Source organism: Dermacentor silvarum, chromosome 6, assembly GCF_013339745.2.
Source record: "Dermacentor silvarum isolate Dsil-2018 chromosome 6, BIME_Dsil_1.4, whole genome shotgun sequence".
NCBI classification, from domain to species: Eukaryota; Metazoa; Arthropoda; class Arachnida; order Ixodida; family Ixodidae; genus Dermacentor; species Dermacentor silvarum.
The window spans coordinates 31220576-31239583 of record NC_051159.1 but is presented as its reverse complement, the minus strand read 5'-3'; the positions used below and the strand labels follow the sequence as shown (position 1 = coordinate 31239583).

At 46.3% G+C, this 19008-nt stretch overlaps 1 protein-coding gene across 1 annotated transcript in view; it reads right to left on the bottom strand.

The window, feature by feature from the left end:
* Positions 1-1948: 1948 nt before the first annotated feature.
* The window catches only part of LOC119455379 (acetylcholine receptor subunit alpha-like), a 170838-nt gene continuing 153778 nt past the window's right edge, over positions 1949-19008 (bottom strand). Inside the window, 3 exon segments of the mRNA XM_037716771.2 lie at positions 1949-2890; positions 4211-4834; positions 4837-5121. Of these exon segments, the coding sequence (XP_037572699.2) occupies positions 2702-2890; positions 4211-4834; positions 4837-5121 (1098 nt within the window). The 3' untranslated portion in view covers positions 1949-2701.

Here is a 19008-nt window from a genome sequence, read left to right as displayed (position 1 = left end):
GCTTACTGACCGCGCCGTACGTCCCAGGGCAACCCCACCTCGCCGAGATAGGGACCAACCGGGATGCACCCATAACGTACAATGAAATCACAAAACACTTCTGCCTTGGACGCCGCATCTTTCCGCCCCCACACCCCAAACTTAACAGACCGCAGGCGCTAACCCTACGCTTATTACAAGACACATACCCAAACGCCGCCAAACTCCACGTTCTCTATCCTGACGCGTACCCCGGCGACATGCGCCCCTCGTGCGGATACACGGCGACACTCGCACACATGCTCTGGGAGTGTAGAAACGCTCATCCCGACTCTACCTCGGACAAGTGGAAGAAGTCCCTCAGAAGCTCGCTTCTCGCCGACCAGCAATGGGCCGTCCAGCAGGCTCACGAAGCGGCCGCCAGGTATTCCCTGTCGGTCCCTGCGTGGGAGACGCGCGCTACGCCCTAAGCGCGTCCTGCAGGACCCAAATAATAAAGTTTGTCCAGTCGAGTCCAGCCAGCTGTAGAAGACGACGACGAACGCGTGAGCAATGGCACGAGCGCGTTCGCGCGGTTGCGCCGAGGGGCACCAACCCTATCCCCTTGGTCGCCTTATCAGGCGCACACTACGCCACGCATTACGTCATACTTTCACAGAGACACATCGTTTTAGGCACAGGAGGCCGCTAAACCGAGCTCCGACGCGAGCGGCGATATGCGTTTGCTCTTGCTTCTGGCTTTCACTCTCACGTTTTAGGGGAGAGTTGTTCCGCGCGGATGCCATAAAATCCCGGATCCGAGCCATAGACCGATTCGCTGTAAGATGATTTCCCCGTATACTGGCGCATACCAGTTTCCATTCGGCCACACATTTCCCCTGTATTTCGCGTGTTTCATGTCGCGTATTAGCAAGTCGCTTATAAAAGCCACAGCGTGCTACTTTCTCCGACTCTTTCCTGGTGTGACCCAACGCTTTGAGATGCTGTGTTAGACTGCACCACCTTCGGCATCGACTCACATTGCCCAGTCCTTTTCTCGGAGCAGCCAACGCTACGTAGCGCTGTGCCATGTTGTACCGACTCCTACCGGACAAGTCCATTTCCCACCGAAACAAGCTGGAACGTTTCTTAACTGTAATACAAAAAAAAAAGATTTTTTTTTATTTACCAGATAAAAAAAATCTTTTTTTTTTTGTACTACAGTTAAGAAACGTTCCAGCTTGTTTCGGTGGGAGATGGACTTGTCCGGGGAACCACACTCTCACGTGGTTCCCCGCTCACATGGGATCCATCATGGGAGGCCCCACAAACCTCAACGAGCTGGCTCACTCCAAGGCGCGAGGTCTCGCTTTCCGCGACCATGGAGAACTCCCCGGCCAGCCAGGAGTGGTGGAGAACAGAGATCAACCGACAACATACAATGAAATTACGCAGTACTTTTATCTCGGCAGGAGAGACTTTCCCCTTCCTCACAAGAAGTTAAATAGAGCGCAGGCATTGACCCTCAGATTATTGCAAACAGGCTCGTATCCCAGCCCGGCTTTATTACACAAGCTTTATCCCGACACTTATGCCAGTAGTTCTTGCAGGCACTGCAATGACTTCGCTAGCTTAGACCATATGCTCTGGCGTTGCCCCTCGTTGCGAGGCACGGAACAAATGAATGAGGACAAGTGGCTCTCCGCTATCAAGAGCCCCGATGCCGGGGCGCAACTATGGGCTGTCCAGAGGGCCCACGATGCAGCGGTCGGGCATGGCCTGACTGTCCCAACGTGGGAGCGACCCGCTGCGCGCTGAGTCGCGTACCTCAGGACGTTCATTAAAGTTTTACATCCATCCATCCATTTAACCCATTGATGAAAAGGGGCCGCGCCGACACCGAGCCGCTACCAAGGCAAGTGCACTTCGTTCTCCTCCTCTTCCGTCCTTGCCGTAGCTTTAGCGTAACACTATGATAATCATTGGTCATCCTGGTGCCTGATACTATCATCATCGTCTAGCTCCTGTCATCGCATGCATGATGCTGTCACGAAGCCTTACGCAAACACTTCACTCCATCTGATAATGCTTTGCAGAACCTCAAACTGGTGTATAGCCAGCTACCGGCCAAATGCTTTGAATTGTATAAATTTTTCACAGGGCGTAAGCCCTGTATAAGTTTTCTTTATTGGAAGTGCCCTAAACGATGTGAGACCTAAAGCTACCTACCGCGATTTACCCGGAATAAGTCAAAGAATGTGCTACGCACTGAAAACTGAATTCCTGTGAGGTAATGTAACCTTGCGCGTAACCATGCGTGTCATAACTGAACGTATGTGTGGTCTTCTTATGTTTATAACCTTTCGCTTCGTTCACGCAGAAATTTCTGTGCAGAGGATCAGAACAAGAAAGCCGCGACACCCTCGTGCCTTCGACGCTTCAGTGCCTCGGCAATGAGGTATGCTCCATTCTCTCGCCCCGCGTTGGTCCATTGTACCAAGGCAGTCATTGAGTTGTTCCCACGTGGCTTACAACGAGGTGCCTTCACAGGCGTTCCACACTGTTGTGGGATTCGCGGCAACTACAGAAGACTGAAGACATCTTCAGTATACTGGGCTGAATGCATAACCTATCACCAACACTTCAAAGAAAAAATAAAATGTACGAACAGTCATGGTTTGCAGCACACAGTTCATGTTGAGTTCTGCTGCTGCTGCTGCTATCCTCGAAAGGGCCATACTAACTAGGACTGATGTCCCTTATAGACCACACTAAGGATCTCGGACAGTCGGACATCGATGGGCTCGCGGGTGTCGTAGAGGGTGGGCGCATCCAAAATGATAGCGCATGTGCCGACAATCACGGCTGCCGTGAAGATCCACAAGAACAGCCGGTCCAGCACCATGGCGACGTACTTCCAGTCTTCCTTTACCTGAATGTGAAGGGGACATTAATAAATTGTTCAAATGGCACGCGTTTATCATATGCAAACATACCTTTTGCAAACAAAGTTAATGTAAGGAATACGCTTCTGGTCACTTTTTTAAGCCAAACAATTACCTTGATGAGTAATAAGGGTTGGTAGCTCATTGAAGATTATGATTTCGCGGCCCAAAATATCCAATCGCGTCGTAATTTGAATAATTATCAAGAACACTGTCAATTCCTATGGCGTTATCTCCATATGTGCACGTCTCTTCATGACCGCCTCATAGCATGAGCCAGAAATTATCGCTTGGTCAGATTTGTCATCTTTCGTTAAAAGAAACGTGTCCGTGCTTTTATTTATACCAAAGTAAGCCTTACAACGTGATTTGAAATGTTTGTGTCAAACTCGAAGAACAGAATGTGGTGAGCTGTTATTGCATCTTAAGAGAACTCTTTTGTTGGGCAAGTTGGTATCTATTCACTATAACTACTTTAAGGTGCCAAATAACACGCAGTACACAAGACAAGACAACGGCACAGAGTGCCACTCCCAACAGCTTTATTTTTACAGGAAACCTGTGCATATAGGCGCAGGTGCTGACTGAGGGTATATATGTACGTACTTTCTGTAAAAATAAAGCAGTTGTGAGTGGCGCTCTGTCGCGTTGTCTTCTCTTGTTTGCTGCGTGTTATTTGGCGCCTTAAAATAGTTATAATGTTATTGTATCCTCTTGTCACCCTGAGTTTGCTGTATTTACAGCTACTTGAACATACTCCCTGATACCACATAAGATACTGGAACATTTGCAGGCAGAGGAGCTATCCGATGAGGCTGTAGTGACGGTGAAAGCATCGCCAGCGATTGCATTTATTCATGCGAGTTGATGTACTTTAAAAGTTCTGTTGGCACAGTTCATGTTGAACTTTTATTTGACGGTTTTTGGGAAATCCTTCAATATAGATTTCAACTGCATTACTGAAGCATTACAGATAACGCGCCATACTTTAGCACGGGAGAGCAATCCTGTAATATGAACGACGCGCAAGTTATTTTGGACTACACAAGGCTACAAGACCTACAAATCGCTGTTCCTTCCTTCACTTCTTAACTCTTACTCATCAAGGACAATTAAACTACACGTTAAACTCTACAGAGCAGTCATTTTATTAAAGAACAGAAAATTATCAAAATTATGCATAGCTTTAGAGTGATCAGAAGAAGCATGCTGTTGTTTCACAAATGCTTGTACGACAAGCCTATGAGTGTATTCAGCGAAATTGTGATAAAAAAGGATATGCGCAAAAATACTAGAAGGTGGCCCACCTCGATGTGATCCTCATATCGACGCGTATGGTCGGCTATGAAGTGCACGGACTCGAGCGCCCGCTGCAGCTCAGGGCAGAAGTGGAGCCTCATGGCTGGTGCACCGCCAACCAAGGGTGACGGTGGCGATGGATGGCGGTGCCCCACGGAAGACGGCTCCGTCGCGTATTCCGCGAACGTTTCGCTGGCAGTTCTGCGAATACCGTGCACCTTGCAGACGATAGGGTCCTCTTCCCGCTGATAGACGCCGTCTTCAAAGCCCGGGTCCTGTGACGCGCTCGTCGAGGCGGCTGCGTGCGGGTCTCGCGTCGCTTCGGCGCCGTTGCAACTGGGTACCACGAGCTTGAAGAGAGGGTCTTCCTGCTCGGGCCGGGGCATGCGGAGCAGTCGCGGGAGTAGCTGGAGGAACACCCTCTTGACCCAGGGTGCCATTCTGTGCGTGGATGACGTGCGAAAGTGCACGTTGAGCACTACGACGGTGACGCATATGGACAGGGTGACCAGGACCATGGTGAACAGTAGGTACTTGCCGAGCAGCGGTACCACTAGTGACGCAGGCGGGATGATCTCGGCCAGCAGCAGGAAGAAGACGGTGAGAGAGAGGAGGATGGAGATGGAGAGGGCAACTTTTCGCCGGAGTCGGAAGGCAGGTAGAAGACCAGCACGGTGAGGAACGAGATGCCCATGCAGGGTACGATGAGGTTAACCGTGTAGAAGAGCGTCTTGCGGCGCATGCTTATATTGAACGTGATGTCGATGTAAGGGTGCTCGCAGCACGTGTAGTACTTCTCGTGCCGTACCGCGGGCACCTCGAGAATGTCCCACTCGACGCTGAGGTAGAACTCCGTCAGGTCCACACCGATTTCCACCAAGCTCTGATTTTGCACCTCGTCCACGTGTCGGAGGTCCACCTGCAATGTCAGTCAGTCAATGGATAGTGTCTACACAATTAAGTAGTCAATCAATCAATCAATCAATTATAAATCAGCCAATCATGATTGATTTATTGTGCCTGCACAATCAATGAAGTTTCTTCAGCTCACATCTCGAGGCACTCTACCCATTACCCCCACTTTGTGCGCTTTGCACTTTCAGCGTCGCAGTGGCAAGCACTAGAACCATAAACATACTTGCGTTATGGGCGCTCTGTGTGTGAGCTCTGTTGCACGGAACACGGGACGTTTCTGGTGATCTTCGCACCGTCCCATAGGCTCCTCTTGGAATTATAGTTTACCTTTAGGAAACGGAGCATTGCTATTGTTTTCATAATACGGTAAGCGTTCGACCAAGAGAACTGGTGTCTGTGATCATATTTTACGAGTCGGTGAAAGTGATTGCTACATGACTGTGGGTACAACGCGAAGTAGACAGGACAGACAGGAGTAGGCACACACAGCACGCTACAACTGTACACTTCGCACTGTATCCTCAGTTATGAACAACCAGCAAGGCCAACTTTCCACACTGCTGGTTCTCACTGCAATTAGCTGCGTGAGTTCCATATTGTCGAGACATCGTGTCGATATGCGCGCACTAACGTATTCAAACACAGTTTTTTTTTCGAGAGTTATTGAATGCTGGAATGATTTACCCGGTTCTGTTCGTGAAATTACGGCATCTGATTTTTTAGAAGCATTGGTGGGATGTTACTGTTCTACATCTTTCATTTATGTATTCTATGTGCCCCACTCCTGCAATAGCTCTGCATAGGGCTGCAGTATTTAAAAATAAATACATAAATAAATATAACTCGCAGTGAAACCATCTGTTTTTGACTGTGCCACTATTAATGCCAATGAAGATATGTCAAAAGGATGTGAGCCCGCACAGAGGTCGTAGAACCTTCCGAGCTCAACTTAAACATACACAAAAGAGAAAAATGGGAACAGTTTATAGTGATAAACTATTTGTTAAAATCGTTATCGTCAATAATTTGACAGGTTGATTATGAGACACAAAAATGAAGGTCAATATATATATATATATATATATATATATATATATATGTTTGGCGCCGAAACCCCATGGCTTACACGTCAGTATGACGTCAAGGATTTCAAAGTGTATTTTCTTATTTGGGCCGTTGTGGCTCAATAAATGTTCTTTAAGCTCGCTAAGTGCAGTCTTGGTTCTTTTAGGATTATAATGTACTCCATCTTTACGGATAATATTGCAACAAGCGTGAAAGTCTTGTGTTATTTGGGCATGTGCCATAAGCTGTAGTGGGACGCAGATAGGAGGGTTGGAAGAAAAGGACGTTTGCCAAGCGATCACGGAACAGTGTGGCCAATCCCCCTCGTGGGTATGAGCCGTGTTTTGAGGCAACAACCACAACAACAACAGCAACCTAGGCTGGCGCTGAAGACGGTCGGTTACGTCGTGTCCCAATAAACCCTCTCTTAACAGAATAACCCGTAACAGAGGGGTGGAGGTGCTGGGTACACGACGACGACGTACTACGGAATCCCCAGCGCTTGAATTTCGCCGGAGCTGCTGCCTTGCCGGTCTCTCGCCGACAACAGTCATCATGCCACAGCACGGAGGACCAGACCCAACGCCAGTTGCAACCGCGCAAGGGTCAACGGCCGCTGCACCCACACAACATTACATGGAACCACGCTCGTTCGCGGGAAGAGCGGGAGAAGACGTGGACGAGTGGCTTACGCACTACGAGCGGGTGAGCCGATATACCAACTGGAACTCGGTCACCAAGCTTGACAACTTGAGAAACCGCACTAATGTGGTTCGAGAATCACGAAGAGTCTTTAACAACATGGGAACGGTTTTTTGAGGAAATAGGAAAATGTTTTGGCGAATCTGATGCAAAAAAAAAGTTGCAGTGGCTTAGCTCGGCTATGCCAGGATATACGTAGCGTTAGCAAAGGTTCAGCTGATTATTCTTAGCTTTCCTGGTTGTCTCCTACGCTCAACCGCTAATTGCCAGGCAACTACTTCGGGATCCGATGAGTCAAGTTTCTCCGTTCTTCTGCGCTGTTGAGCAGCATTTGCGCTCTCCTTCTCCATGGCTATACCACACTGGCAAACGCCAGTCAGAAGCACAGCGGCTCCAGCGCAGTGTCAGACGGCGACTGCACAGCGAGCGCGCGCCGGCGCCAGTGCGTCTACCACGGCTACGACGTCACTCCTCTGGAATGCGCAGACCGGCGGCGGTGAGTGGCGCGCGGCGGCGGCGGAGTGCGCGAGAGGTGCCGGCTCCGGTGGCTCCGGTGCGCAAGCCGTGTGACATCACTGATCCTTGCGCATGCGCAGCACGGCTCTTGATGTGCCACGTGAAACGGGCTTGGCTAGGCCAGTGTAGCTAACGCTACAAAAGAAACGTGCGGAGCGAACGCTTGCCCAAAGAGGTCAAAGCCTGGGAGAGACCTGTACTACTTATATAAAAGACGATGAGTAACACGAGAACAAGGTGAGAGCAGGAGCCAACGTTTCGACAAGTGGACTTGTATTCTTCAAGGTGGCTTGAAGAAGACAAGTCCACTTGTCGAAACGTTGGCTCCTGCTCTCACCTTGTTCTCGTGTTACTCATAGTCTTGAATCGCCATCTCCCGCATGCCCCCTGTTTTCCTTTATATAGAAGAGGTGCTCAAGCTGTCCAAGATCGTAAACCCGCCGATGTCTGAAGAAGACCGAGTCGGACATTTTTTTAAAGGTATCGCAGAAGACGTCTACAATTTCCTGATATGTAGAGAAGACCTCACCTCCGTCTCAGATGTCTTGCGTTACTGCCGCACATTTGAGACGTTGAGGACCTGTCATATCGCACCCAAATTTGGACGACTGGCAAACGTGACCGTGCACTGTCGCCAGCGTCAATACGAGCCCGTCCACCGACCTTGTCTCTACTACCCGGGAAATACTACGTGAAGAACTGCGGCGACACCATGAATTAATGTACAACACAGTTCAACCCCCAGTATCTCACTCGGCGCCCACAGCACCATGCGCTACTTTTCCACCGTCTGTGTGTGTCACGGACGTCGATGTGGCTGGAACTACATGGGCACATCCGGAGACGTGTCCGTCAGAACAACGATATGGGCGACGCTTTCAACCCAACCGTGTTGCACATTGGCGTACGGCTCCTGTTCAGGAGCCGTACCCAAATCGACGATGTACCCAGTTCGACGACCTCTGCCGGCTGAGCGCTTTGAGCGACATTTCGTCGATCGCCCTCCTCCCTTGTGCTACAACTGCGGTGTCGAGGACCGCATTGCCAGGTACTGTAACGCGGCCCCACCACGCCGCCAGCCGCCGAGGTACGACCGATCAAAGCGTTCCTGGCCAGGAACGCGTTGGCCGTGCGTACCCCTATCCAAGCGGTATGTCAAACGAGACCCCAGGAACACTGCGAAACCGTTCCCCTGCCTCCGATCAGAGGTTGACACCACCGCCTGCTCCTCCCGTACACCGGTCACCTTCTCCCCGATACCCGTCTCCTTCGTCGAAAAACTAGTCAGCGCGGCCGTTGGAGGTGAGGCCGCTGGACATGCAGTCTTCGATTTTGATAGAAATACCTGCCCCAATTTGCTTGTTAAAAAATACGGTACGTGTGCGTGTACACGGCGTCTCACCAATTTCCTTAGTGCACACAGGAGCGACCGAGTAATGAGTTTCGTATTCAAACGCCTGCTAGGACGAAAAGTGCTGTTTTCATGGGACTGTGCCGATATGTTTCGTGGAGTGAGTGGAGAACTATTATACCCTGTAGGTCTGTGCAGTGTAAAAGTTAGCTTGGGCAGTGAAACATTAACGGGGAGTTCATAGTTTTACCTCATGCTACGCACGACATAATTCTGGGCCTCGATTTTTTGAAGCTGTGTGGTGCCAATGTTGATTGCCGAACGGGTGAACTAACTGTAGATTCGAGCCTTCCGGCCGTATTTGTGGATCACCCACCGTGTTACGAAAGTGAGAGTGCCCTTTGTGTGTCTGCAGCTACCGTCGTGCCGCCGTTGTCTGCCATATGTGTCCCAGTCACCTGTTCTCCTGCAACCGACAGAACATTTGATGCTACCGTAGAGCCCGTTCCCATTAGTTGAATTAAGAAGAATGTCCTGGTCCCCTATTGCACGCTGTCGGTCATTGACGGGCGTACTGTCTTATGGACGATAAATTGCTCCAATGAACTCACAATACTACCACAGGGTCTGAAACTTGCAGCTATTCGTTAGCATCAAGTGTTGGCGATCGCCATCCTCGCAGAAGCCCCTAATGCCACAGATGAGTCCCATTCAGCTGCATGCGCGACGGACACTTACATAATGGCTACGATAAACAAATCGCTCAGTACTAACGAACGTCAGGAGCATGTGACTATTCTACGAAAACACTTCGCGGTGTTCGACTTTTCCCAGCAAGAGGGTCCACCATCCTTTCCCCCTTCTCGTGTACAGCACCGCATAGACTAGAGCACTGCAAGGGCCCGGGCCAGCCCGAAAGCCCGGGCCCGGCCCGGCCCGGCGCGCAGGCCCGGCCGGGCCGTCCGAAGCGTTTGTCGGCGGGCTCGGGCTTGAAGCCACGGGCCCGGGCCAGACTCGGGCCCCCTCATTGAAGGGCCTAAGTAGGCCTTCGAGCACACGTGACCATTATGCATTACATGGTTCAGTGCATTCTGTGCCAAACTGAAGTGACACGTGCTGACTGTCATCATCATCACCAGCCTATATTTATGTCCACTGCAGGACGAAGGCCTCGCCCTGCGATCTCCACTTAACCATTCCTTGCGCTAGCTGATTCCAACTTGCACCTGCGAATTTCCTAACTTCATCACCCCATCTAGTTTTCTGCCGTCCTGGACTGCGCTTCCCTTCTCTTGGTATCTATTCTGTAGCTCTAATGGTCCATCGGTTATCCATCCTACGCATTACATGGACGGCCCAGCTCCATTTTCCCCGCTTAATGTCAACTAGAATATTGGTTATCCCCGTTTGTTCTCAGATCCACACCGCTCTCTTGACTGTATATCTTATCACATGACTATATGTTATCAAAGAAAATAGTAAAACAGATGAAGTACTCGTTTTTAACAGCGGAGCTGTTTCAGCCGGGCCTAATGTGTCCGCCGAATCCAAAAATGTGGGCCGATCCTGGCAGCAGTGCAGAAAGGGTTCAAGCGCAATAGCACATACACCTGTGAACTAGCGAAGCTGAGCTTGGATAAGTCTAGCTAAGAATGGTGGGGACTAATTGCCTATAGATAGGCAATTGATAGCCAACCAATAGCTAGTCGATAATCGATCAATAGTCAATAAATTCCCGAAAATGCTGGGAATGACTTGGTAGTGCTTAGCCTAGCCGAAATACGTGGCCAATACCTTACGATAGCCAATCGACAGCTAATCAATAGCTAATCGATAATGAATCAATATTCAATTAATTCGGATAACTTGGTAGTGCTTAGCCTATCCCAAATACGTGGCCAATATCTTGCAATAGACAATCGATAGCCAATCAATAGCTAATCGATAATCGATCAATAATAAATAAATTACGGGAAATGCTGGGGATGACTTGGTAGTGCTTAGTCTAGCCCAAAAGCCAGGACTAGCTAGGTGCCCATCATCTCCGCTGTCTCTCTAGCATTGTGCCGCCCAGTGCAAGCTACGCTAATTTTTTTTCTTTTCCGCAAAAATGAACATTGTTTCCGCGTAAGGAAAAATAAATTATACGAGAACCACTCCTCAAACCATTTCCATGTTAGCGCTTTTGCGATCGCACTATTACCAGTGTCGATACTATAGCATTATTTTAGCGCTAAGGCCAGTTACTTTTGCGCTTCAATGTATAAAACAGCGTTTTCCTCAAAAAGTTAACTGGAACGCCCATGCATTTCGTCGGACACTGAAAATTATAATTTTAAACCTGGTTCAGTCCTGAGAAGTTCTTCCAAGAAGTTGTTCCAAGCGCATGTCCTGCTCCTTGCGAACTCAGCGGCTATAATTCGTAGATTGAAAGATGTGCCGTAAAATATTTAAATAAAAAGTCAATTCGCGTAATTATATTAAATATTCAATTAAGCGTTTTGGCCATCCATGTCAGAATTAGCTTGAAAACTACATAAAACAATTAGCCTCCTTAGAGCGTCGTTGCATTAATCCGAACACAAGAAATCCTGAGATATGGTCAATACCATACTTCACAACACTCTATAAGCATCAGTCGTTAATTCATTACCTACCATTCACTTTGAACAGATACTAAAATGGCGGTAATTTCAGTAAGAAAGAACTCAGCTGACACTCTGGTCGCTTGTAATGTATCTGATGTGATTATTATTCTGCCTTTGTTTATGGTTCTGAGTATATATTGTAAATTCTGTTTCGTTTTCTTAGCAAATGTTGATCTTGTAAAATTCAGTCTCATGCTATGTTGTATAGCTGGTGTTGCGTTGTTTTGTATAGCTAGTATTGTTATTGTAGTGTTGTTTAGAATGCATTCTGTTAAAACTTTTTCCAATTCTGTTAACTTGCCGTGACGCAAATATTGTTTGTCTTTCCGTTCATAGCTATTTCGTCTATGAGGAATTCCAGCGATACCTGGAAATATATGTGAATTATTATGCATCTGTACACACTGTTTGCTGTACTTTTGCCTTGCCTGGTATTATGGGTCACGTCAAGCTACATATGTAGCTTTTAGTCCAAAACAACCGTCCAGCATGTAAACTGGACAATAAATCGATTTGATTGACTGATTTCGTCGGACACTTTGAAAATTATTAACTCGAAACTGGTTTAGTCCTGAGAATTCGTTCCAAGTGGATACGCCTTGCGAACTCGGCTGCTATAATTCGTAGATTGAAAGATGTGCCATAAAATAATTAATTAAAACGTTAATCAGCGTAATTATGGTAATTCTTAAATTAGGCGTTTTAATTTCTCGTGGAAGTAATGGCCGCGCCTCATCGAGTAGTTTAGATCAAGGATTATAACTGTGCTATCTGCCACAGGCAATCTTTAAAAATTTGGTTCAGCTAAAATGAAATGCCCTGATATTTGCATGCTAAAGACATATATTAGAACCACATCGTACAAATCAAGGTAAGTGCATGCGCACCACCAGAAAAAAAGTAGCACAGGCAATGGGCCGGATTACTGATGTTCCCGTGGGAGAAACAACGATTTCGGCCTTTTATTGCTTATATACTGCAGCTGAATAAACCTCGAGAAGGTGAGGCTGACAGATACGCTACAATCCGTAAGTAAAAAAAAAAAAAGTATTTTTTTTCTGACAGGCTGGGCCTGGTCATGCACACGCGGGCCCTAGCTAAGCTCAGTAATGAACGCCCGGGCCCGGGCCGGGCCCGGGCTCAGTAACACGGGCCCGGGTCGGGCCCGGGCTTGGAACCACGGGCCCGGGCCGGGCCCGGGCTGGTCTCGGTCATGTACGCCCGGGCCCGGCCCGGGCTCGGACTTTGTATTACGGTCCCGGGCCGGGCTCGGGCCGAAAATCAGGCCCGTGCAGTGCTCTACTTTTCGCTCCTTTGCTTCTCGTTCTTCTTTTCGCTCCTGGGCCTCTCTTTCTTCTTTGGCTCTTTCGGCCACTAGCTTTTCTCTCTCTCTTTCTAAAGCTTCTTTTTCCTTCTGGCTAACCCACTTCCGTAGTTCCGCTCCGGAAAGACCCATCTTTTCACCAAGGGCAACTAATTTCTCGAGATTCATGATGCCCTTCAAAAATCTAGCCGCATGCAAAAATTATCTGCCTAGATTTCAACAATCGAACTGCTCTCTGCACACAAGTTAGCAAAACGTGGTGCAACACTCACAATCGTATACAATAGCAATGTAAACGACCCTAGGCTCTTTCTCCCTACTTTGGACACACAATTTGCACCAGAAAGGTCCTGTCGCGGACGCCAGAAATATTTTCACAAACCCTGGTGAACGAGGCGCAGACGCCGGACCAAATTTTAAAGCCGACTTATCAGCTTCCGAAAATAATCCCACGAAAGCAAGGACAATTAAGAGTTGGCCCTCTGGTGCGCCAGCGAACGCCAGTTGCTGTCCAAAGACCGAGTCAGAGCCCAGAGTTGTCAAAACACATCAAAATATATTCTTCACACAAGGCAGTTACACACACACTTGCACACTTAGACTAGACACAGCACAATACAAATCAAATGGGTATTCACAAAACATAAGAAAATAATTAACGACAAGCACTAAGAGTCCAACACGTAAAGTACAAAATAAATAGGAACACTAAGTGTCCAATCGTATTCACTGTGCTGGTTGGTCTTGGAGTCAGACGATCTCGGCGTAGCTCGCGCAAATCGCGAAGAAGGAACTTCTTCCGGAAATGCAGACGCTCGATGAACTCGTTGACTAGCTTGCCGGGGAATCCCCTTCTTCCGCCGAAGCTCGGTCTTCACGTTACATCACTTCACCGGTGCGGACTCAACTCTATGAATTGCTGAATTCCACTAAACGATTCTCGCACGGCGGTTATATAGCTTCCACAGGCGTTCTCGAACATTCTTATCGGTGTCGTGATCTCGTAGCACTGCCAAAGTTTGGGAAGTTTCTACTCTTTTCTCGTACCTTCGACCGCCGTTGTCGGAGTATTCTCGAGGGGGGTGATGACTCATCCTGGTGGTGCGTGCTCTCGCTGTAGTAATGTCTCTCGACTCGCCGGGTGAGAAGGTGTCTCGGAGCGCGCGTGTGCTCTCTCACTCTCTCTCTCCGGTTAACGTCGCTTCGTCGGGTCTCTTCCAGACGTTTCGGCGCCGTTAGCGTTGATGTTTGAGGCGTATGCGCTCTCCCCCTCTGTTGAAGTTGCGGCGGGGCTTTAGCGGCGGGGCCGGCGTGTTCTTTCGCTGGCTTATGTGACACGCGGCGCGCGCTTGGATTACGCGCTCTTTTGTGACAACCTCCATTAAGCGCGCTTTGCACTTAGCTGCTACTTGCTTGGCCAGCCTGTCCAATGTCAAAACAATAGAAAGGCCAAATGCCTCATTTTCTGACATGTTTTTTTCGTTAGGTGGCTCAGAAGCTGCTGATCAAAATCGTTAATCTTCTTGCGTTTTTTTCTGAATATCTGAAGGCATTGCCCCAACAGAAGCGCGTCGATCAGCCTTTTTTGAAGCCTGCTGAACGCTGTACAGGTCCGCATGTCCTGCTTGCTCGTGGTCGAAGCTGTCCTCAGAGGGCAACGGAGACACACTGGCCGTGCCAAACATAGTATTCAACAGCTCCTCCGCCGTGCTGTCCTGGCTGGTTGCTCCTTCTTGTGGAGTGTGCACGTTCGATACCGCTCTAAATAAGGAAAATTAGGACCAGAAAGGTTGAAACACAGCCTGTCGAATGTCGTGGTCTGGTCAGCATTTGAACCATTTAACCTGAGGCACAGCGTAGGTTTAGTTTCTCCCCAACCCTTCATTTCAGGGCATGTAAAACTGGCGCCTCACAGACATTTCTTATAGTCTCTTGACTCATAAGAATACTTTGTGCTGGTATGGGTGGTTGCCATGAATGGCATGTCAATAGACAATCGTGTCATAGGAGTAGCTCAAAATATTCAGAAAGCTTAGAAATAGTTGCGAGCGCTCTTTGTGTGCTTACACAAAAACAGACAAATGCGAATTAGAAAGTTGTCGGCACGTAAGCAGCATAAAAAACATTCGAATGTCTATAAGTCACATATCAACACAGTTCTTACATAACGATTTCATTGTTATAAAGACATTATTCTGACATAATAAAATTAAAGCTTACTGCAGCGACACACGACCTCTAGATGAAACAAGGCAACTGCTTAACGATCGTGAGAATATGACGCGTTGTAGCTTAAGCAACATAACAAGGCGTAATAAATCTTGTGATAAAGACCACAATTAAGTGCTCATTATTACCTCAGCCGTCAACTGATTGTGTCGAAAGACACGTAGAGATATCCGTCGCTGTGTTCTTGAGCACCAAATAAGCTACCTTCAAAACTCTGGCTCCGAATTCGCAGATTTAAGTTATAAATAGGGTTCCCTATTTTCCGTATCGGGGAAACAACACGGCCCTCCCCCCCTCACCCCCCTCCCCAGTAAAAAAAAAGAAATTGAAGAACGAAGTAAATGTTGCATTTAAAATACGCCATCATTCATCACACGAAAAAGTCAACTCCGAATATCGGGTAATTGGGATAAAATAACAGCCGGCATACAACTAATTTTTGTAAGTGAAAAAACAAAACATCCGCTGCATTTTGTCAAAAATAAGCACCGAGAACGTCGACCTCTAGCTATAAGGCTGCGAAAGGGGCAATGTGTTCGTGATTGCAAGTAACATTCGTGCAGCGACCGAGAAATGCGGCTAAAGTATTCCCAAAGTATTCACTAAAATACTCACGGTCTCATACATCCGCAGTCTTTGTAAAAATACATTACGGAGAGCTCCTCTCCCTTATAAAAATGACTATTGAAATGTTGTTGGCATATTGTTGAGGAATTGTTGACACAATATCCTTTCAATAATGTCTCAATAGTTATTGAACGTACACAACAATACCTCAACAATAAAGTTGTTGAGCGCTTCACAACAGTAAAATCATTGACTAATTGTTGACATATTGTTGTATAATGTTGAGTACTATTGAGAATTTTTGAGCAATATTGACATTAAATATATATCTGAAACACACACATGTAGACGTGTATGTGTTTTACACATATATATTGTTTTATTGTTCACTAAATCACCACTAAATATATGGAGTGTCACATAACTTGAACCAAATGCCTATCTCTCGAGTCGTAACTGGGGGAGCTTGTGGCAAGACGATGCTGCCGCAGGCATTCTGCTTCCTTTGCCCTAAATTCAGGGTCGGCGGCTCTTCGCTGACGTTTCGCCTGGGCTTCGGAAGCCGTCACGCTAGTATCAGCATGCAAGAATTGGACGACAAGCTTCGCTTACTAGTATCGGACGACAAGCTTTGCTTACGTAAGATATGCCTTTGCTTACGTAAGATGCTTACGGCGACAAGCTTTGCTTTCAGATATATATTCAATGTCAATATTGCTCAACACTTCTCAATAATACTCAACATTATTCAACAATATGTCAACAACAATTAGTCAATGACTTTACTGTTGTGAAGCGCTCATCAACGTTATTGTTGAGGTATTGTTGTGTACCTTCAATAACTATTGAGGCATTATTGAAAGGATATTGTGTCAACAATTCCTCAACAATATGCCAACAACATATCAATAGTCAGTACTCCATTTTCTCGACAGAGTAAGGGCTGTTAACTTTGTCTCTTTGGGTCCCACGTATGACAAGGGCAGTTCAAGGAAGCGTTACAGGTCCCCGTGCCCACAGGGGATTTGTGCCATTGAGCTTGGACCCTTTCTGCACTGCCTCCAGGATCGGCCCACATGAAACGGGTGCCATTGATCTTGGACCCTTTCTGCACTGCCTTCAGGATCGGCCCACTTTATCTGCCCCTGTATTTATCTGGCTTTTGAACGTCGCTATTGGAAATGACAAAACTTCAGCGTAATAGAAGTTACAGCTTGAGTGATATTGTCAAGAAACATTGGGAAGAACTCGGAAGCAATATCTTTTTGTAATTTGTTTGGAGAGTAACAGCATGTGTAGTAAAGGGTTGGTGCCGGAGACCGCCTTTTTTCAAGTTTGACTGGTTGCTCGGATGACCTCGTTTTGTTCTCGCAACTTGTCATAGTGGTTTTTGATGTGTGGCAAAGCCAGTGTCAAGCAGACACCATTTACTATTTTGTTTGCTCATATGTTTTGTTTATATCAAGCACAATGCATTGCATGTACGGTACGCTATATTGCACTCTACGTCCATGCCACAGTTGTACTCGTGCCTACGGGTGACAAAATTTCATTTTCAACTTGCCGGCATGTTCTCGTTTCGAATGCCCGGATAACAGGTTTGGCTTTTGGCTCAAGGTCACTTGAAGATCGCCGACAACGGGAGCTAAAAGCATTTCATGCTTAAAGGAGTAGGCAACCTTAAACTTCGACTTAGGTGTTTCTTTTTGGCACTCGCATCCCGGCGTTGGTTTTCTGTGCTTTGGTAAGCAGTAATAAGTGATTTCTGATCAATTATAATTATTCCAGACACTTCAGTAACTCAACTTGAACTAAGCTTATGCTTTGATATCATGTTTATAAAGAAACCGATGGATTTTGCACTGTACTACTCTGTTTCTTTTTTTCCTGATTTATTTTTAATCTGGTCTCAGCTAATTAGTTATAATTATCCCAGACACTTCAGCAAGTCAGCTTGCAACAAAACTTATGTTTTGATATCATATCTATAACGAAAGTCATGAAATCTGAACTGAACCATTTTTTTTTTCAATTTTTCTGATTTACTTGGATTGCATCCCCGGTCGTCTCAGCTAATTAATTCTAATTATTCCAGACACTTGAGTACCTCAACTTATAGCTAAACTTATGCTCTGATATCATATCTATAATGAAATTCGTGAATATTGTACTGTACTATTTTTTTCGGTTTATTGATCTCTTGATCATCTGAGGAGGTGAACCGGAAGTACTGTCCAAAGAACAAATGGCACTCGACGCTCCTGCCACTAAAAACTCCCGATACAGCTTTCTATTGCTCAATACGTGCAACATAAAATTGATTTTTTTTTCTTTTCCTTTTTTTCTTTCGAGCGTGAAAGAAGCCCGCGAATACACGCAAAATTGCCGCGCAACTAGCCGCTCGAGGCACTATGCGTATATCCGCGGGCTTCTTTCAGGATCGTGAAAACACTTTTATGTACCACGTATTGGGCAACAGAAAGCTGTATCAGGAGTTTTTCCTGTTGCTCTATAATTTTCTGATTGACACTTTTCAGCTAAATATAATATCTGAGAAGCTAATTATTAATTGATTAATAATTATTAATTATAATGATTATCTAATTAGTTATCTAATGCAAAAAATTGAGTATCTGTTATCGACGGCAAACAACATTACCTTGGTTCTGTCCAGCTACGTGGCATTTGCCTATATTTAAGTGTCAGTGCAAGAAAGTTGGGACACCCTGTATATACTGGGTGTTCAAAATTATAGGCTTTACGAAATTTTTTTAAAATCGCTTGTAGCAGGTAGCATAATTCTTATCACTTAGCTTGGTTATTCGAAGAAACGGACATTAGTAACACAAGAAATTGGAACTAATCTTCTAATAATTAACAAAAACTTGACTAATGAACTTCTTAGTTAATTATTTTACGACACATATTGCAATATATGAATTGTAGCCGGTGAGTTTGCAAGACGCATCCACCTAAAATTAATTTCCAGTATTAACACCAGTTTCGAGATAATATTGCCCAATGTGTGGGACGAAATACATGGGCGTTTTAGTTACTTTTGTGCTTCAATGTATAAAACAGCATTTTGGTAAGAAAGTAAGTGTAACAACAGTGCATTTTTACGGCGAGTTTGATGGCGCATATCTCCAAACTGGTGTCATTCTGGAAATTCATTCTAAGTGGATAAGCCTGAAAAGCTCACTGGCTCAAATTCGTAAATCGCAATATGTGTCGTAATGTAATAAAATAAGAAGTTAATTAGCGATTTCTTCTTAATTAGTTGAATGTATGCTTCGATTGCTCGTGCTACTAATGTCCGCCTCATCGATTAACCCAGCTCAATGATAAGAATTATGCTACCCTGCCACAGGCGACTTCTAAAAATTCCGTAAGACTTAAAAATGACCACCCTGTATGTATATATATATATATATATATATATATATATATATATAGAGAGAGAGAGGAGCGAGAGAGAGAGAGGAAAAT